This window comes from Canis lupus, chromosome 13, assembly GCF_011100685.1.
Source record: "Canis lupus familiaris isolate Mischka breed German Shepherd chromosome 13, alternate assembly UU_Cfam_GSD_1.0, whole genome shotgun sequence".
Classification (NCBI taxonomy): domain Eukaryota; kingdom Metazoa; phylum Chordata; class Mammalia; order Carnivora; family Canidae; genus Canis; species Canis lupus.
Genome location: NC_049234.1, coordinates 8820143 through 8841761, shown reverse-complemented (window position 1 = coordinate 8841761; position 21619 = coordinate 8820143). Strand labels below are relative to the sequence as shown.

The window sequence follows — 21619 nt, the reverse complement described above, 5'->3', positions numbered from 1 at the left end:
CTCTCCAACATTTGTTGTTTCCTGCCTTGTTAATTTTCCCCATTCTCACTGGTGTGAGGTGGTATCTCATTGTGGTTTTGATTTGTATTTCCCTGATGGCCAGTGTTGTGGAGCATTTTCTCATGTGCATGTTGCCCTTAGCATTCCATCTCCCATGACTGTATTGGTCAGAGCCAAGAGAAAAGACCAAGCTAGAGAGTGTTCCCCTCTCAGCTTCCCCAGCCTTTTGGGGTCCTGCATGAAGGACCCACTTCCATCACCCCACCCAGAGACCAGCAAAGCTAAGATGTATAATGACGGTTAAGAACAAGGCAGAAAAGCAGGAGCTACCAGTATCAGCCGCCCAGTGGGAGGCCCCACAGTTCCCAGTGACCTGTTCCACAGGTGACACTAGTAGCTTTCGCCAGTGAAGAAACCAAGGGTCACCCAGACTCTTCATGAATTTCACCAGTTTTTGCCCCACAGGTATTCATGTTTGCTGATACCAGCTGCCTGAGTCCTTACCCGCTCCCTGCCCTAAACCCTTGCTAAGAGCCCAGGACCCACACAGAAAGCCAGTCTGGGCCTCCATGGCTATGTGAGCACAAGACACCAGCTTAGAACATCCCCAGGGGACCCTCACTGCTGTGAGTGCTCTTGGGGCTAGCCCCTCCCTTCCCCCATGCACTTAAATGCTGCTGGGCTGCTGCCCATCCCTGGCCTCCATTGCCATGTGTGCACCTATGGTGAGAACAGCTATGAAAGTGTGTACCCATAGCCACAGCACCCACAGCTGTTTGTGGGCCTGAATCTGGCCCTGTTTCCTATCATTGGCCTGCACCACTGGGCTCACTAGCACTAGCACCTCTAGCTGTGTACCTGTGTGCCTCTAGCCTAACCTCTGTCACTGGCCTCTGCTGCTATGCGCATGCCCATGGAGGGACCATGCAGCCTCAGGAAGGCATGCACACAGCCAGGGCCCTGGCAGCTGCCCGTGGACCCGGGTCTAGCCCTGGTTCCTGTCATTGGCCTGTACCACTGAGCCCACCAGTAGCTAGTTACCCCGGCTGTGTACCCACGCCCACTCTGACTCCTTACACCAGCCTCTACTGCTGTGCGCCAGTGACTAGAACCAGGAGCCACAGGGGTGCATACTGACAGCCAGGGCTCCCAAAGCTTCCAGGGCATCTGCAGTTGGCCTTAACCTTTGCCCTTTGTCCTGGCTCCCACCACCATGTGTGTGTCTGCAGCTGGCCTCTGCCACTAACCAGGCACCTGCAGCTGGTTCCCTGTGGCCAAATGTGTGCACATCACAGGCTCCAGCCACCAATGCTGCCTGCTTTGGTCCCTAGACTCTGAACTTGGACCTGCTACTGAGGTCCCTGACAGCCCTCACAGCTTCTGTGGACCCCTGCAGCGGTCACCAAGGACGTGTGGTGTTTGAGAGGATGCCCACTCTTAGCACTCCTATACCTTTTGTACGTGTGTGATGAGAGCACCTGAAGTTTCTTTTAGCAAATTTCCAGCCTTCAATACAATATTAACATCCTCAAACTGTCTTTTACCTTAACTTTGAGGCTGAGAACACAATGGCGACAATCCAAATGTTGCCATTTTGCTTTTGTAACCTCTCCATTGCAGACTTCCCTAGAGGATTAAGTTTTCAGAAACTCTTTATGATTAGTCTCTGTAGTGTTTCTATAATGGAAATCCTTAGAATAGGATCTATGACAAAGTAATCTTTGTATCTGCTTTTAAGTTTTAACAAGTAGTGTTATGGTAAAGCTTTGAAAATCATATCCTATCATGAATAAAATGCTTCCCTGTCAATTCTGTGACCTTAGTGATATCTACATGAGATATTTATGAAATGGTCCCTTAGACAAATTTGTATTTGAGTTGAATGGAAGCCATAATATTTATTTCTCCCTCACTTTCCTCATCCATATTTTGTTTGTTTGTAAATACAGTAACTGGGAAAGAGATCTAAAGTCCTGCTCTGCCCTTAGTAGGAATTGTTTTTCCATACTTTATGGCATAAAAACTGGATCCTTGGAGGAACTTCGCTGTTCAGGGTAAAATATTTTTTGTGAGAGCCAGAAAAGTAGCACTGATTAGTGCTCCAAACCATAAACTTTTACCATAATAACTTTGCAACTCTTTTTGAGTTTATGATTAAACCCCCAGAATTTTTAATGTTATATTTTAAGAAATATATAATTTGGTCATAATCCTAAAAATATAATTTTATGCTTTTTTTCAATTTGATTTTTTTATTAAATTCAATTTGCCAAGATATAGTATATAGTATAACACCCAGTGCTCATCACATCATGTGCCCTCCTTAATGCCTGTCACCCAGTTACCCCATCCCCCTACCCACCTCCCCTTCGGCAACCCTTTGTTTCCCGGAGTTGGGAATCTCTCATGGTGAATCTTCCTCTCTAGTTTTATGTTCTGAGATGCACACATACATATTTAAGCATAAGTAAACAGTTTTCTCAAACAGTATATCCAGGTACAGTTTATGGAAGGCTATGTTTTAGATGCACATGTGCTTATGAATACACATGCACACACCTCAGAGAAACTGCACAGGAATTTTTAGGATGGGCTATTTCATGGCTATTGAAACTGCCTGCCAGTGACCTAGCATTTAAGATTAAATTGGTCATTAAAATATAACTGCAGTTGTCTTTCAAAGAAAGAAAAAATAGTTAATTTATGCTACAATTTAGCTTTTAATAAAACATTTAAACGATGAGCCCTGGGCATGCCTATTTTGGTGGTTTTTAGAATTTTTCGATAGTCTTGGAAAATGCTTACTTTAAGGCAGTTAAAGATACTTTTTTATGAGGTAATGAGTATATCAAAATATAAGTACGAATCCTTACCATTTATCACTGATACATTTTATCAGTTTTATGTTTAGAATCAAACTGATTGGAAGTGATTTCCAGAGTTTCTTAATCATCCCTTGTCTTCTGACTGTCTTTTTGAAAATGGCAAAGCAGGAAAGCTTTTTTACATCTCAGTAACTCAGTGTCTGACTTCCCTAATAAAGGAGTTATTACAATGATGTTAGAGCTCTGCAGCTTCATCTACTTTTGATGAGCAACTTAGTGAAAGGTAGACTGTGGTTCTGCTTTTTAAAAGATTGCTTCAACGTGGATGGAACTGGAGGGTATTATGCTGAGTGAAGTCAGTCAGTCGGAGAAGGACAAACATTATATGTTCTCATTCATTTGGGGAATATAAATAATAGTGAAAGGGAATATAAGGGAAGGGAGAAGAAATGTGTGGGAAATATCAGAAAGGGAGACAACGTAAAGACTGCTAACTCTGGGAAACGAACTAGGGGTGGTAGAGGGGAGGAGGGCGGGGGGTGGGAGTGAATGGGTGACGGGCACTGGGGGTTATTCTGTATGTTAGTAAATTGAACACCAATAAAAAATAAATTAAAAAAAATATAAAAAAAAAAGATTTTTTTAATGCCCTGTGAGACATGACATCTTTCTTTTCCTAGCCTTTCCCAAAAGTCCCTTTAAAAATGTTTTTTTTTTTTCTTTTTAACATTTTTGTTTTCAGTCCCCTCATTTGGCTAGGCTGCCTTGCATTATTGAAAGCGAAGTAAAGGGGCAGTACCTGGGCAGAGTGGATGTGCAGTGCTTTGCCCACTGTTTCCTAGTTTCAGTGTTCCTGACTTCCAACCATTAACAGGCATTTTTTAAAAAATTATTTTTATTTAGAGGAAGAAAGAAGAGCGAGCAGGGGGAGGGGCAGAGGGAGAGGGAAAGAGAATCTCCAGCAGGGAGCCTGAAGTGGGGCTCAATCCCAGGACCCAGAGATCATGACCTGAGCCGAAATCAGGAGTCCTGTTGCTTAACTGACTGAGCCACCCAGGCGCTCCTCGGCTGTTAATGGGAATTTTTAACTTAACTACACTGATCAGTTTAGCTCCTGTTTCAACACGGGTCCTGAGCCTGCTGCCCTGCCAAGATGGTGAGAAGGTAGTCTTTTTTTTTAAATTATTATTTTTTTTAAAACATAATTGCTCACTGATACTCCTTATGTAGTTTTTTATAGTGGAACTCCAGGTGATATCCTTACTGTAAGTATAGTAATTTGGAGGATGAATCTCCTCTTGGATCTCTGATTCAATGAAGATTCACTTAAAATCATTACAGAGCTTCTGGGTGTCATAGTGAAGCAAGGACTCTTGCTTTCAGCTCAGGCTGTGATCTCAGGGTCATGAGATTGAGCCTGGCGTGGGGCTCTGTGCTCAGTGCAGAGACTGTTTGAGAATCTCTCTCCTTTTCTTTCTGCCCCTCCCCACTAAAATAAATCAATAAATCTTTAAAATTGTTTCCATGAGGTCTTACATTTTTTCATGTTAATTGTAAAATTTGGTTTCTCATGATTTCCGTTGACATCTCCGTTAAATAAAACTGATTAGAAAATCGTGATAGAAGTAATGCTTGGGAAATACTGCAGATATTTACTGTGTGGATGTGGATATGTACATGAGCAGTAGTTTCCTTTGATTTTAGTTTGTATGATACGTTTAACAGTAAAATATACTTTTTTCTGGAGAGTAAAATATTTTTTATTAAACACCAGGATGTTTGTAAAAAATAATTACCCACGTTCTGTTCTTTTAATATTTGGCAAAGACAAAGATATTAGGATTCAAGATAACTTAGCAAGGTTTTAGACTTTGTAAAACCTTAGAAATGTGATATCTCTAATAATCATTAGGTGTGTTGAACATGTTATTTAGAGTTCCTTGTCCAGTATTTTCCCTCTAATTGAGATCCATTGCTGCTACTTGGGTGGTTGACAAAGATTGTACAGTGAATGTAACATTTGTTTAGCCTTTACTTATAGATAGAGACTATTCATTTTGGCAAATACTTGTTTACTTTCCATGTCCTGCAAGAATTTTTTCTCTGTTGAGAAAAAAATGCCTTTTATCATCTTGGTCTTGTATCAAAATGACGATGGGACCAGCCTTCATTTTATGAATTTAATGGCCCAGCCATTTTACTGTGAATGGCCTGTTCATAGAGCATGTGGGAGTCTCTGATTAAAGGGAAGAGTGTTAGAACATTGACCTCTTCCTCTCCTCTCTCTCTAGACATCACATTTATAACACTGAGGTGAGGAGAGAGGGAGAGAGAGGAGAGGAGGGAGAGAGAGAATGGGATGATAGTTAGGAGGGTAAGCTTGGGGACTGGACTACCTGAATCCAAATCTGAACCCTGCCATATGCTGTCTCTGTCATCTTGGGTTACTTTACCTCTGTGATCTTAATGTAGGACTAAAGATAATATCTATTTCAATGGAGTATTTTTAGTATTAAATGAGTTCTATGTAAAACTTAGTACCTGGCACACAGCTAACACCAGATGATGATGTGGATGATGATTATTTAATTTGGAAGAAGCTTAGAGTACCTTTCTGAAAGAAAATAAAAAAAGACTTGGGCTATGCCTCCTTCTTGTAATACAGATATAATATTTTAATACCTCTGGCATTAGATTTTTTAAAAGATTTTGAGAGAGAGGGAGAGAGAGCATAAGCAGGAGGAAGGGGCAGAGGGAGAAGCAGACTCTCTGCTGAGCAGGGAACCCAGTGTGGGGCTCCATCCCAGGACCCTAAGATCATGACCTGAGCCGAAGGCTGATGCTTAACAGACTGAGCCACCCAGGCACCCCTGCTATTAAATATTTGACACAATATTTGTGTCACTTGGTCTGAGGGGTACTTTTCTTCTCTTTCCAGTTTTTGAAGTGCCAACTCCATAGCCTAGTTAGGAAGAAGCCCCCAACTTGATAATAGTTTAAATTTTTTCAGTCACAATCTTGTTTTCTTTTTTTGTCAATTTAGAATTTCTGCAAACCAGATTGTCTTTCAAAACAATCTTGTTAATTGAATGAATTTGAGACTCAGTAGAATAAAGGAAGTTTCTGGAAGACAAACACAGGAAAAATGAGTCTGATGTAATGTGAGTGATCTACACCTTAGCTTGAGCATAAAGATGAGGGGCCCCTTTCCTGGGCATGTACCTTCCTTTTGACACAGGGGCAGCTTTGATGTCTGCTGATTCTTGGGGGCATCACCACGAACAGAACCAAGGGAGTCCCAGCACAGAGTGGTTTGCTTCATTTCACAATTTGGAAGCTATTTCTTAGCTCAGTTGGGAAGGAGGTTGCCATTTATTTTTGAAGTGCTCTCACATCCTCTTCCAAAGTTCATTCTTTATCTTGTCCATGTCCTTTTCCAAAGAGTTCTATGCTCTAGACTTGCATAAAATCTTAACTTTGTGCTGCATCACTTCTGAAGCTTAAAAACCATTCTGGATTTTCCATCTTGAAGGTTTCACTCAGGAGTCAGTGTATGGCTAGGGAGCCTATATTTAAAAAAACCTCCCTGGAGGATTCTATGTCTGGCCCATGAACTGGCTTTTGGAACCACAGGTCTAAACTTCCAACTCCCAGCTGAAAAAGAAACATCCTGTGTTTTCTTCCCTTGGTTTTTGCCACAGGCGCACTGTTGATACTGAGCTGGAAATGCTAAATGTGTTGCTTGACCTCAGGAAACTGAGGCTTTAAATGCCTTAACCCCAGGGAATAATTAATATGAGAACTGGACATTGTAGGCCAGGCCTACTGGGAAACCAATGTGGCCCAAGGGAACCCTGATATACTGGGGGACTGGTTGGGAAGATTGATGCCTTTCTTCAGCCTAGTATTTACTTATTAATTTGTTTGTTCAGCAGCCATTTAAATGATTATGAGATCAAAGACATTTTGCTGGGCACAGGGGATCCAAATAGTATAGTGGAAAGAGTACGGGTTTTAGAATCTGCCAGATGTTGGTTTGAATCATTGCCGAGCTATGTGATTTTGAGCTATTAACTTCTCTAAACTTACTTCCTCATTGGCAGAATGGAAATAATGCCTACCTTGCAGGCTGTCTTGAGGATTAGAAATAATACACACGAGGGCCCCTCCTGGTACTATAATTAACATTCATGCGCCAGGTATAGTATCTGGAACTGTACACATATTTTCTTTGCCCCTCATAGGTGGTACCTTTGATATTATCAATTTAGAAATGAGTAAACTAAGCATTAGAAAAGTAACTTACCAAAGATCACTAGCTTCTGAGAGGAAGAGCTCTGCTTTGAATCTAGGTTGGTTTGACACCCAAACCAATGTTCCTAACAATGTATCCTAGATGCCTGCTCAGTCTAGTGTCACATGATTCTCCCTCCACCCCACACCCCCTCTCCAGGCTAGACCTGAGAGTGACCCATCCTAGGGGCTGGCCAGGCATCTGAGGCTCTTTGACAAGGTATGTTGAATCCCTCTCTGGGGAATATGCAATCAAACCAAGAGACTGAGGTAGTTAGAAGAGAGAGGTAAGCTGAAAGAAAGGTCAAGGGGTTTCCTCAGGGCCAGGGTTGCCTTTATAGACAGTATGTAAGCTGAGGTTGAGGGTAGAAGCCATGTGGATGGAGTTCAGGAAGAGCAAGAGAGTTCATTTTATGATGGATGGTGGGTTTGGTTCCTTACCACATTCAGTGTTTAGATCTAGTCCATATATCTTTGCTCCAATCCCTTTTTTAGTTAAGTTTGAATAAATATCTGCAATTTGATTTTTAGAAAGACCAGGAGTTTAACCAGGCATTAAAGTGTAGCTATTTATAGTTATTTGCATAGTAGCCATGACATATAGGCAAACAAAATTGCAACAGAAGATGATGACTTTTTTAATGCAGGAGGGCTAATGTGCTGAGGGCAGAGGAGGGAATACACTTATGATGCTTCACAGAACAGGCATTTCCTTATGTAATCCTGTGCTGGCTGTCTTCACGTGAGGCTTGCTACTTACGTGAGCAGTGGCTTGGACTGATGACTCCTTCTAACCCAAAAAGTAGAAATGGCTAATTCATTTTACTTGTAAGTATGTCTTTAAGTTCCACAGAAATTGTGTGGAATCCAAATTAAATAAATGTTTGCCATATGATGATAGTCCTAAATGTAGTATCTTGGACTTCTTTTTTTATTTCATGGTTATTGATTGAAGACCAAGAGGAAGGTATTAAATCCTCTTATTCTAATAGAATTATCTTAAAAGGTATCTTCTGGTACAGTACGAAGTCAGCTATGGAGGGACTTGAAATTCTTCTCTGGTTTTCCGGAGAAAAATGAAATCAGTTGTATCATTTTCTCTGAAAACTGGATGTTTTCTGACTTAACTGAAGAGTGCCAAATGAGCCTCATAGTTTTCTGCAAATTTTTCTGCTTGAATTTAGGGTATGTAGCTATGAAACATTCCAGCAGAATGGTTTGAGTAGTGAATGTTTTTCACAATATTCAGCTAGGAAGGTATGTATGTGAAGTGCTTACAGTACATGATACATATTAGGAAGGCCCACCATCTCAATCACCCTACCTAAGAAACTTCCAGATTGCACCTTGCTAAAAGAAAAAGAGTAAGCATTGAGTTAATGCTGTGTACATTTACAGAAAGTCTTAGGCTACAGATGATATTTTGCAATTCATAGAGGGTTTTCAGTTATGAAGTTCAGAGAAATATTATCTTTTAACACTTTTCTCCCTCTTTTGAATAATAACTCTAAACTATGTTCTTATCCAGTGACCTTTAAAGCTGGAAAGGTACATAAGAGAGATCTTGAGACCTGATTGCCAGTCTAGCTCAGCTGCTAGGAAGCTGTAGGAATGTGGGTAGGTTGCTCGAGTTTTCTGTGCCTCATCTGCTTCGTATCTTAACCATTTAGCAGAATTGGACTACAGTAGGGGTAGCAAATACCTGCCATAGTCTGTCTCTCTACCCTCCCCAACATGGCCAACTGATCATCATCCTGGGAGGCCAAAATGATCAGAACCCTTTGTCAGCAATCAGCATGTGACAATCAGCTTTTATACTTAATATTAAATCTGTGGGCACTCCCTGGACCAGAAGATATAACAAAGATCATTTTTAGTTTTGCAACTCTATTTTTATTGATAAGGGATCCAAGAAAAGGAGCTGTTCTTTGCAAATAGTTTGTATTAACTTCCCCATAAAATGGCAACCTGGATGTGAGAATAATGCTTTTACCCTAACTCACTGTTTGAAAAGCACATTCATCTGACTTCTTATTAGTTCCCTTGACCCTCAGACATCTTTTCAACAGCAGTGCAGTTATACTTTTCCTTGTGCTGTCCTTGGACTTTGCTCTCCATTCTTTAGTCCGCTGCTTCCCACTAGAAGAGTTATGTTTTGATTTACAACCTTTGCCTTATGCCTATTTATGATAAATTTTAGGGACATGCAATTTCTCTTAGGGGAAAAAATTTAGTCGCTGTGACTGTAAGATACAAATACTTCACAGTTGAAAACACACTTATTGTTTCAGTAATCATAAAAAAGAGGTCATGAAAAATTATGTAGTAGGACATTTTGGTATAGAGCTTATCTTTGGCTTTAAAGGAAAAAGAAAAGCCTCTAACTGGGGTTAATGGAATATTACTCAGCTATTAGAAATGACAAATACCCACCATTTGCTTCAACGTGGATGGAACTGGAGGGTATTATGCTGAGTGAAGTAAGTCAGTCGGAGAAGGACAAACATTATATGTTCTCATTCATTTGGGGAATATAAATAATAGTGAAAGGGAAAATAAGGGAAGGGAGAAGAAATGTGTGGGAAATATCAGAAAGGGAGACAGAACGTAAAGACTGCTAACTCTGGGAAACGAACTAGGGGTGGTAGAAGGGGAGGGGGGGGGTGGGAGTGAATGGGTGACGGGCACTGGGTGTTATTCTGTATGTTAGTAAATTGAACACCAATAAAAAAAAATGCAAATAAAAAAAAAAAAAAAAAAAAAAAAGTAAGAAGTGAGAGCTCCAGAGCTCCCCTGCAGGCATTTTACACCAGAGATCCTTACCGTAAAAGTGAATTATTGCCCCCTTGTGGTAGAGTTATGTATTTATTTTCTCACAAGTGAAATGGTGGAGTATAATGTGTCTCTGCCACCTTGTCACTGTCATTAGTGACTAAGCAGTAACTTAGTTATTATGAAAGAACCATAGGTATTCTTGAAACCACCTCTACTTGTTTATTTATTCTCACCTATCTTAAACTCCATAGAATCTTATCTTTAAACTGATTTTTTTTGAAGTACCAGATATCTAAGAGTTTATATTAAATCAAATGGAATGGCCAAAATTATATGGAAGAAACCAAGATCTGATTCAAATTACTTTTCTGTAGTCCTTGCGACTTCAAATGAGTTTGTAGGGTTTGGGGAGTCTGTAGCAGGGGATTTTTCTTCAGAGCTATAAAATGGGGAAATTTTGCAAGACCATGTCCAGGAATCCTTATTTGTAAAGGTTCAGGTAATCTTTAGGATAAGCTTTTCTTTTCTTCCATTTTCATAACACTGAACATGAAACAAGACTTTAAACCAAGTGGGGCTTCCTTTCGACAAAACAGGGTAGACACCTAATATAGGAAGATTGGAGAGGTCTTATAGACAAAGCCATTTCATACTATTCTTTTTACAATAACAATGTGGCAAGTTTTACAAATAGTAACACACGGTCATAATTGGCTTATTGAATTAGTTCCTTACAAATTATCATAAACATACATAGGAATTCTGAATGATTTTCATGTTTACATATTTAGAGAAGTCCATTCTGTCAATTGTTTTTTTATTTTGGATGGTTGTTGCTCCCTGCAAATACCCTTGTAAGCAAAACAACTACTTGCGAGTTATCTCTGGGTTATGTGTAGATCTTTGAAGCACATGCTCTTTTATAGATTTTTTTAAAGATTTATTATTTATTTATTTATTTATTCATGAGAGACAGAGAGAGAGGCAGAGACACAGGCAGAGGGAGAAACAGGCTCCATGCAGGGAGCCCGACGGGGGACTTGATCCCGGGTCTCCAGGATCAGGCCCTGGGCTGAAGGTGGCGCTAAACCGCTGAGCCACCCGGGCTGCCCCCCACATGCTCTTCTATTAAGATGAAATGACTAAGTGACCACATGGAAGATTTTCACAATATGACTCAAAGTTCAAGATGCCCACTAAAATCTCCTCAGCATATAGCTTATTATTTTTTAGCACTTCAAAATTTGTTGGTTTGTGTCTAGATTCTTTTGTTCTCAAAAACAATTTGATCACAGTCAGGAGACAGTCACTGAATGAAGGATTTGTCAGTCCTTTGAAACCCTTCTATCTATGCAGTATTTATAGTGGAAAAGATGTTATTTCTTAAAAATCAGATAAATGTCACTAAGAACACTAAAGAACCTTGTGCTATAAATAAGGAGACAGAGCAGATTCATTTGCTTATTCAGGCTCTTTTCTCTGAGGCTCAGCTGATGTAAAATAACCATTAATATGTTATTAAGAACCGTTAGAGACAGTGGAGGATTTTTATTTTAGACTAAGTAGAATATACTGTGGTAGATTCCAGTCATGCTCATTATATTTGCCTACTTGGACACCTTTCTAGATTAAAGCAGCTTTGTGAACTAACATCCGTTCTTAATGCTAAAAGTGTTCAGGTAGTTCAGTAGTTCTCAAGTTTTTATATCTTAGATTCAATTATGATTGACCACTCTACTCAAAAGTCTGCTTCCCACTGGAAGAGGAATGTTTTGATTTACAACCTTTGCCTTATGCCTATTTATGATAAATTTTAGGGACATGCAATTTCTCTTAGGGGAAAAAATTTAGTCACTGTGACCATAAGATACAAATGCTTCACAGTTGAGAAAACACTTATTGTTTCAGTAATCATAAAAAAGAGGTCATGAAAAATTGTGTAGTAGGACATTTTGGTAATTTACAATTTTTCAGAGTTCTATAGTAAACATCTCTATGCATAAATCTCTGTCCAAGTCTAGATTATTTTCCTAGGATGAGTTCCTAGATCTGAGTCAAAAGTTATGAATATTTTAATGCTTTTGTACACATTGCCAGATGGCTTTTAGAAAGACTGTATCAATTTTATATTCTATAATGCATCCTGATGCCTGTCTTACCACATTCTCACTTTTTACTTTTAAGATTCTTGGCAGTGGCAATTCATTTTATTTGGCACTTTTAATTGTGAGATTCGATTGTTTCATATATTTATTAGCTGTTTTTATTTCCCTTAAGAATTATATTTAAGTCTTTTGTCTGTTTTTTATGAGCTTTTAAAATATTTAGGAACCAACTGGCATTTTTCCAGAGAATCATCAATCACTCTTAAATAAATAAATCTGTTGCTACTCATTCTTGGGCAAACTCAAGCTGCCCATATGAGAAAGAGAAAATAGCTCAAAATTGCTATTCATTGTCTACAACTCAGTCCTTGTGAAGAGTGGAAGCAAATTTCTCTGTTCTACATCTAGTCGTGTCCTCTGAAATATAACGAAACTCCCCAGCTTTGTGGTTTTCAGGTTTTGTCCCTCAATTTCAGCTGCTCTGAAGAATGACCCAATCTCTGAAATGATCCCCAAGTCTCCTTAGTGAATTTCATAAATACAGTGAAACCCAGGTTTCAAGTTAGTATCACAAAGATAGCATTAAAATTTAATATAAATTAGTCCTGATTTCAGATGATCACCTTTGTCATCACAGTTGTGGCTTTAGCAGTGGAAATTACATTTGTCATAATTGTGGCTTATTTTCCCGTGTGTGTGTGTGTGTCCATGAGTGCATGTGCGCAAGTGTGTGCGTGTGGAGAGAAAGGGAGGGACTTTTGTTTCGTAGTCACAGCTACTGAATTTTTTCTTCAAAATTCTCTCATTTCATTTACCGTAAGAAAGTCTTCCTTAAAACACTTAGTAATCTTTTTTTTTGAATTATATATATATATTTTAATAATAAATTTATTTTTTATTGGTGTTCAATTTGCCAACATACAGAATAACACCCAGTGCTCATCCCGTCAAGTGCCCTCCTCAGTGCCCGTCACCCATTCACCTCCACCCCCCGCCCTCCTCCCCTTCCACCACCCCTAGTTCGTTTCCCAGAGTTAGGAGTCTTTATGTTCTGTCTCCCTTTCTGATATTTCCTGCCCATTTCTTCTCCCTTCCCTTCTATTCCCTTTCACTATTATTTATATTCCCCAAATGAATGAGACCATATGTTTGTCCTTCTTTATTGGAAACCCTACATAACCTTTGTGCCTCACTGATAGATGCACAAGAATCATTGATCCCAATTATGAAAAAACTTACCTAAACCTAGTGAGGGGAAAAACCTTTTGAAGACTTTCCTCAACTTTGGGGCTTAGGAAAGAATGAAGTTCGTGCCTGCCTGGCAGTGGAGTCCATATTTTCACAGCTTCATGTAATTTGTGAGTCTGCCTGATATCTTGGTTGAAAATATTCTATCCTATTTCTAATAGCAGTCATCTACAGCTGGCCGTTAGGAGTATTTCCATAAGGGACTGTTCACCTTTCTCTGTAGAAGAGTTGATAGGTTATCCTGTTGGACCATTTCCACATGTGTGCAAATCAATATAATTGTGTTGGTTAGAGCGTGGTTTTGATGGTATCTTTCTAACTTTGTTTTGATGATGATCTTGTCTTGCTCATGACATTTTATACAACTTTCTGGTGAAAAAGGATCAAGCATTTTCATTCTATAAATGTAAAAACTGAGGGTCACAAGTATGATGCCTCAACAAACCTCTTAGTTACAAGACCACGCTTACCTATTGGCTCCCTTTCCTTCTGCCTTTCTCTACTAAACCCTATTGCTTCCTTAACTGTAACATCTGAGCCAGTCATCTTGCATCCATAGAACAGTGCTGAAGAGATTGACCAGTGATTTGTCAAGGCCACTATTCTTAAAGCACTCAGGACAAAGATATGCAAATTTGTGATTAAAGTTGGATATAGCTGGAGGCTGATAATGTCCTCATTAAACTCAAACCTTTTTCTGCTGATCTTGGGAGTATAGTTTCCAGGCTGTCACTTGTGAGCTAAAAAGAAAGCTAAACCCATGAATTGAATTTCTCTTAGGGCGACTGGCATCATACTTGCCTTTAAATGCTTCCTGTACAGAGTGAATGTGCTTAAGAATGTGAAATAATCTGAAAGTCTAGAAGGCATTCTCCAAGTCTAATCTCATAGTCTAAACAGCCACAGGTGTAAAGAAACAAACATAAATTAGCACACTTGAATGTCCAATATAACATATTTTCAAATGTATAGATCAAAACAGTATTTGTATTTTCTGTTAGCTTTAATCTTACCAATTTCTTAGGTTTGAAAATCTTAGCAGAGTTCAGAAGAAAATATGTACAAGATCTTTTTTATACCTTAGGTTTTATTTTAGTATTTTTTTATTACCTTGAGTTGGGTTTTAAGTCAAAATAGTCTACTACGGACCACAAAATATTTTCAGTTAATTTAGGCCTATCTGTGGTCAAATCTTGGCTAACCATCTTAATTCTCTGGTATTTGCAATGTATCCTACATGAGAAATGGGGCTGACCAGAAACAAAACCAAGCAATGAACCAATAGCATAGAGATGTCATTCAAAAGAGACTTCTGAGGAAAATTTTTAGGGTTGTAATTAGGTCTCCCAAACATCTTTAGTTGAAACCAGTACCATATAACTTATTGCCAGTGGAATAGTTGTACAACTTGAAAACTTATTTTATGTAAGTTTCCAGAAGCATTGCTGAAATTTTGGCCATACCATGAACTCTTTAATGCAAATATTGAGTAACTTTCCTATCACACTATATTATATCAGCCAGCAAACCCGAGGACCATTTGATATTGACGATTACATCAGAATGATATATTAGGTAAGTGGCATGAAATTGACCCTCTCTTAAAATAAGAATTTCCAGTTATTTAGCATAGATTTTTCTGTTAGCGAAAGTACTGTACATTTTTCACATGAAAAATTGAAATGATGAATGTGAATAGATTTCTTGAACAAATAGCATATTTTTATCTTAACACATTTAAACATCTAGTAATATTATTTTTCCATTTACTCAATTTCAATTTGCTTTTAAAAGAAACTCCAGGCTTTGATTAAATTAAACATCAGCTCATTTTTACAGTGTAGTCAGCAGTGATTTTAACTAAAGTTTTTGTTGTTTGTTTAGAGAAAATATAGAGCTAGGGAAATCTTTAAAAATTTTATAACTGAAGCTTCTTTTAAAATATGAAATTTTATGTTAAGTATTTCCTCTCTCTGTCTTCATTAGGTGTGTGTCTCATCATTATATCTAAAGTAACTTTACCACTTCTTTGATTAATGATGGTTTGGACTATGGTTTCATTGGGTAGGATTAACTATGTTTAAAGATGGCAAGATACCATGTAACACTAATGCTAGAATTTAATAAGAACCAGAAATTAACTTCAGGGGCTGTCATAATTTACTGTGAGGGCATGATTATATTCTGATTATTTTGCTTTAGTGTCCTATTAAAATTATTCTTTATCTTGTGATAAAGTTTTACTCTGCAAATGCTTGTTAACTGTCAACTATGTGGCAACCATGTGACGGTTTTCCATCCCAAACAAAATGAGAAATCCCTCCCTTGTTTAGAAATCTTCTAGACTCTTGTAATCTAGTATGATTCTGCTTTCCTAAGGCATAGATCTAGCTCCCTAACTTCTGGCCTGTTTCTTTTCCTTTTCTTACCTCAGCTGCCACCTCCATTGTCTCAACTGAAAAGCTGGCCAGCTATGTCCCTGTGATAAAGGGTCTTGGAAGGATGGAAAGCATGTGTTAGAACTGAATGTCCTATTTGTGGTACCGATTACTATAATATCTAAGAGCTGTACTTCACCAAAGAGAGAAGTTATGTAGGACTACACAATTAAAATGGAAGTAGGAAAGTTGACAGTCTGTTGAGGGAAGAATCTTTCTCTTCTGAAGGTGTATGGTGATTACTTAATTTCTGCACAACTCAGTGACCTTTAAGCTCTTTTCTGTCCTAAAATTCCCATGATTCCTGTGGGTTTAGAACCTAAATTTTTTTTCTCTCACGATCTTTGGTATACATACTTGAAATGTTGAGATGTTGTAAAAACTATGGACCACACCACAAGATCCAAGAAGTGAAATACAGTGGAGGCAAAGGGAGAGCTATATTAAAAAACTCCTGATGGAGACAAATCTCAACGATTTAGCTAATGGTCTGGTCTTCCTGATGGTGGAAGCAAAGAGGAGAATAGGCTTATGTGGTGGCATGATCTTCTGGTAGTAAGACACCTATTGCCAGGTCTTCAGGACAAACCAGAATTTTTCTTGCTCACAATAATCAGAATAACTGGTCTAGAAGATTTGTATAAGAGGCCATAAGCCACATAAGGAATGGTGTCCTCATGAATTTTTATAGAAAACAAAGAAGTATTCCACCTATGTCATTTCATATGCGGGCATTTGGAGAGCAGGGAAGGAATAATGTTAGAAGCAAGACTTTTTTTTTTTTTTTCTCCTGGGGGTGAGGGCAGGGAGAAAGGAGTTTGAAACTTCTGGTATATTTACTGTAGATAGTTGCTTATTTTCTTTCGACCCACCAACATGTGGAGCAGGAGAAAGATGTAAAGATGTCTAGTAAAGGGTAGTATTGTTACAAGTCGGAGGGGATAAATGGAATTTTTGTGGCAGGATGATATTTGCAAGACTGATCAGGCCGCTGGGAGGTTTTTAAATATGCCAGTTCCCTATAACAGGAAGATCAGTCTCTGTTTTAGACAGCATATCCAATTTAGTAAATTATTATTATTCCGTCAAAATTAATGTGAACAATTTTCTCTTTGAGGCTGCTTTTTCCATAGGTGATGTTTTCCAGATGGGCTTTGTGTAAAGGTCTTAATGTTTTGTGTTTTCTTTTCTGACGTGTCTTCATTTCTTTCTCTTTCCCCCATTGTAGGAAAGAGAGCCCCAAAGGCAAAGGAGAAGAAGAACAAGAAAAAGAAGAGGAAGCTGATAGAAAGAGCCCAGGAGCAACACAGTGTCTTCCTAGCTACAGACAGGGCTAATCAGTAAAATAAAAGACATGTAGGGTAGATTTTTTTGTTGTTGTTGTGGGGGGGGTGGGTATTTTTGCAAAAGTGCACAAAGCTACTCTCCACTCCTGGACACTGGCATGTGGCACTTGCGCTGCTTTGACCAGTATCTGTTCCTAGTAACCTTGTGAATGGAGGAGCCACGAGCGTGGCCTGTTATTTATGCTTTGATTTGCATCTGGAGACTGTGAAGGCAGGAGCTTACGAACCAGTGGAAGCAGAAGTAGGGGTCCAGCGTATGCCTTGGCTCCATGTGCCACTGAGAGATCGTGGCACCATGGAGGGGGCAAGAGCTGTGAGGCCACAGACCACCACTGGAGAACAGACTTGTGCATATTTGTGGGGAAGAAGACACTCAGCAGGCAAAGTGCTGTTTCACTGGCAACCTTGATTTCTCACATTGTGCATTTGCAAGGATAAATGTATGCAGAGATCCGCTTTGAGCTGGGGGTATGGTCCAGGAATTCCTGCTCAGCCTCACAGTAGCTCCAACTTGTACATATTCTGTGGGGCAACATATAAACCTCCTACTTACTGTATATTTATGCTTTCTGATGTGTAACAAGTCATCCCCAATTAATGTCACTTTGTTTCTAGTGGTTCCTAACCATTGTCCAGTAAATGACTGTTCTAGATTTGCGAATTGACCAATGTTTTGTTGCCCCTTGACATTTAACTTTTCTTTTGAGGGCTTATTTCCCTTTGTAAAAATAAGATAAGCTAGTTTGTACATAGGCTCAAATGACCAGTGTCAAAGAATTTGAATATCAGTAGACCTTCCCCCCTCTGTCTCCTCATGCAGATAAAGCATGTGACAGGCAGAAGCGGAAACTCCCTTTCCATCTGAGATGTGAGGACTTTATGAAACACAATTGAAAACATGAGGAATGACATGCAGTCCCTTCTAGTACTCATCATGCTGTCTCACTGCCTAGCTAGAGAATTTTTCAAACTTTTGTTTCAAACTTTATTATACACACACACACACGCATTTATTTAAAGCCATCCCTGACTTACCATGACAGGGTACATAACAATATTCTTGGGTCACTGTAGAAATTACCATCATGAGACCATGCATAGAATTCGAGGAGAAAATAGGAATGGATCCCTATAACTGCTGGTCAGATCTTAACAGGTCTTCTTGGAGCCAAAATCGGTAACCTTTCCAAGACAGAAGAACACTGTGGAGCCTTCCAGGGGACTTTCAGAGGAGTTGTATCAAAAACATCATTGTGTAGTTGGGGGAATCCATTCCTAGAGGGTTTTGAAATTGGCTTCTAAAAGCATCATTGTTGTCTTGACTAATTCAGAAGAAAATTAGAACAAAGTGAAATGGTTACAGATGTTTAAGGGAAAAAAAAGCAAGGTAAAGCCTTTTTTCTCACCTTGCATTGGCAAAACTACCTCTCCACCATTTTTGTTTAACTTTTGAGTCAAAAGCATCTTACCATAAGTATGAATGTCATATACATCATTATGAGAATACTATTGCTATGAGATAAGAAGCCATATATGAATGTTGTATACTACTTTAGGATTTGCATTGAATCCTAAAGTTTTCACCTCCTTTCAATCTATTTACACTATATTCCTATTTACTAAGTGGGGAGGGGGCTTCTTTATATAATGCTTCATCGTTAAAAAGTCAGTATCTGTTCTGTTTCTGAGATGATCTTTTCATGCATTAAAAAAGTTCAAAATTATTCTTTGTGGAAGTTTTCTTTAGCCATACATTTAGGGAAAAAAGCAATACTCTACCCCTAAATAATCCTTAAAAAAAAAAAAGCAAAGTTTTTAAAAACCAATATTAGTAACTATCTAGGAACTAGATGGGTATAAATTACACTAGAGTGGTTAGGAGTAGATCTTTTTAAAAACGATGATTTGAGAAGAGAGCATGCACAAGCTGGGGAGGGGCAGAGGGAGAGTGAGAATCTTAAGCAGACTCCTTGCTGAGCATAGGGCCTAATGTGTGGCTTGATCCCATGACCCTGAAATTGTGACTTGAGCCAAAATGAAGAGTCAGACACTTGACTGAGCCATCCAGGGGACCCAAATCCAATTTGAGTTTCCCAAATCCAGAAGGTAAGGTCATTGGGCAGCAGAGATTTTAGAGCCACACTGCCTGAGTTCCAGAGTAGCCTGGGACAAATTCTCTCTCTCAGGCTCTGTTCCTAATCTGTGATATGGAGGTAACAGTATTATCTGTCTGTAGGGCTGTGTTTTAAGGATTAAATTAGGTAAAATGTGTAAAGTACGGTTAGCACAGGGTTATATACTAAATTGCTACCTAAGTTTACCTGTTATTGCCTCTCTTCTTGATATTTAAATTATTTAAAACACATTCCATTCTCATCAACAAAACTATATTTATGAAAACATTCGTTCCCTTTGATTTATTGCTTGATGCTGGGACATTATTTGACCAAATTTTTATTTTTGTGGGAATTGATTTATAGCTGCTTCATTTCTAAGCCTTCCAGTTATAAGCAAATATACAACAGACACATACTACATTGTAATTTATAGCTGTCGGGTTATACAAAGAAGAGCTGGTGGTTTTCCAAAAGTAGCTATATCATTTCTATATTTACATGATGTCTATAAATATAGAATATATGAAACTGGTGTTTCAATATTTTCAGGGAGCTTAGCATCTATAAAAGTAAGTCATGGGATCACAGCTTTGTCAAATTTGGGTAGGGGAAATTGGCGCAGGCAATCAAAAGGTACAAACTTATACAACAAATACATCATGGGGAAGGCAATGTACAGCAGAGTGACTATAGTTAATTCAATACCACATATTTGAAAATTGCTAAGAGAATACACCTTAAATGTCCTCATGACAACAGTTTGACGGATAAGCACTTAGGAAAAGCCAATTTTATGAATGTTCTCATATGCTACTAGCAATCACTGTATACATGAAATTTTCATGTTTTGCTAGAAACATTTGGAGAGAAGCAAGCACTTAGCCTGAGGTGTGGGATTCCTCCATTTTTTTTTTTTTTTTGAGAGCTATGAGTAGGCGAGAGAAAAGTGAAATAATACCTCTGTTCATGTTAGAGAAGTTTGTACATGGTAGATACTACTTGATAATTCATTAGAAAAGGTAGAATTAGTAACCCTGTAAATATATCTAATGTTGACCAATCTCACCATCCTCCCCCTTTCAAAAAGGAATAACCATTCCACTCATGCATCTGGCCTCCTCATCTTTTGTGTGGTCTTTCAGTATCCATTTCTGGCATTTCTTCAGCTCTTCCTCTCCTCTAACTCAGGCACTATTTCTCTCAAGGTCAGTGAGACCTTGAAGACCTCTCAAGGTCTTCACTGTCTGCTCCTTGAAGACCTTTCAAGGTCTTCACTGTCTGCTCTCCTGAAAAAGGAGTTTATAGTCATTGATGGCTCTGACTTTATTCCCTTCTCACTGATTTCTTCCCCACTACTGCATTGTCATTGTTGTCACCAAGGGAGCAGTGATGTTACCCTTGGTAAATATAAGAACATTTGCCTCCTTTCTTGTGTGTCCTGTTTCCACAATGTTTAACTTTATGTAAACTTTATTTCCTTTAGGAATTTCATTTCTCATTTGACCTCTATGACATTCCTAACCCGGGTTTTCTACTTCTTTTTGGTCAAGTTCTTTCTTAGCCTAAACTCAAAATACTGACATTTCATAGGTGAGCCCACTATTTAATCTTTTAATCTCTTCACCTCCTCGACTTGGGAAGTATGACCTTATGGCTTCAGATACCATCTGTATGCTATTGATTTCCAAACCCATCTCTCTGTCCCCAGGTCTTTGGTAATGATTTCCAAGCCTATTAGAGATCTTGACTAGGGAGCCACACAGTTAAGCTCAATGTATCTAAAACTGAATCGATTACCACATCAGTCAAGCTCCAGTCAAGGAAATAAACCAGTTGAGGTATTTCAAACAGGGAATTGAACACTGAGAATTGATTACACGGGTAATAAAGGAGGCAAGCTGAAGTGGGGACGACAATATCACCCAGAGATTAACAACAGCAGGAAGCTACTGTCATCCCTAAGGCAGGGGGAATAGAAGGAAGAGGTTGAGTTTTCCAAATCCAGAAGGTAAGGTCATTGGGCAGCCCAGGTGGCTCAGTGGTTTAGCGCTGCCTTTAGCCCAGGGCCTGATCCTGGAGACCTGGGATCGAGTCCCAGGTCTCGAGGAGAGATCTCGAGGGATCGAGTCCCTTCTGCTGGAGCCTGCTTCTCCCTCTGCCCCCACCCCTGTGTCTCTCATAATAAATAAAATCTTTTAAAAAAGGTAAGGTCACTTAGCTGGAGCTAGGACTGTAGCTAAAGCTAGAGCTGGCAAATGTTCTTATAGCAAACTTTTTTCTCAGTCTCTAGACTGTAGCTAAAGCTAGGACTGTAGCTAAAGCTAGAATCTGGAACCAAAGACAGGAAGCTTATCTGGTGGGAGCTAAAATCTTGGAAAATATCTGGTCCCCCTAAGGACATTACCTAACTTATCCCTACTTTCCAATCTTTGCTCATCTACCCACACCTATTGCTCAAACCTGACTGGAAAC

General features: G+C 39.0%; 1 protein-coding gene across 3 annotated transcripts in view; it reads left to right on the top strand.

The window, feature by feature from the left end:
- RSPO2 (R-spondin 2) overlaps window positions 1-18754 on the top strand; it is a 148455-nt gene extending 129701 nt beyond the window's left edge. For all 3 annotated transcript variants that reach the window (XM_038555332.1, XM_038555333.1, XM_038555334.1), the window contains one exon: window positions 16913-18754. In XM_038555332.1, the coding sequence (XP_038411260.1) occupies window positions 16913-17028 (116 nt within the window). In that variant the 3' untranslated portion in view covers window positions 17029-18754. The remainder of the gene's footprint in view (window positions 1-16912) is intronic.
- The last annotated feature ends 2865 nt before the right edge of the window (window positions 18755-21619 follow it).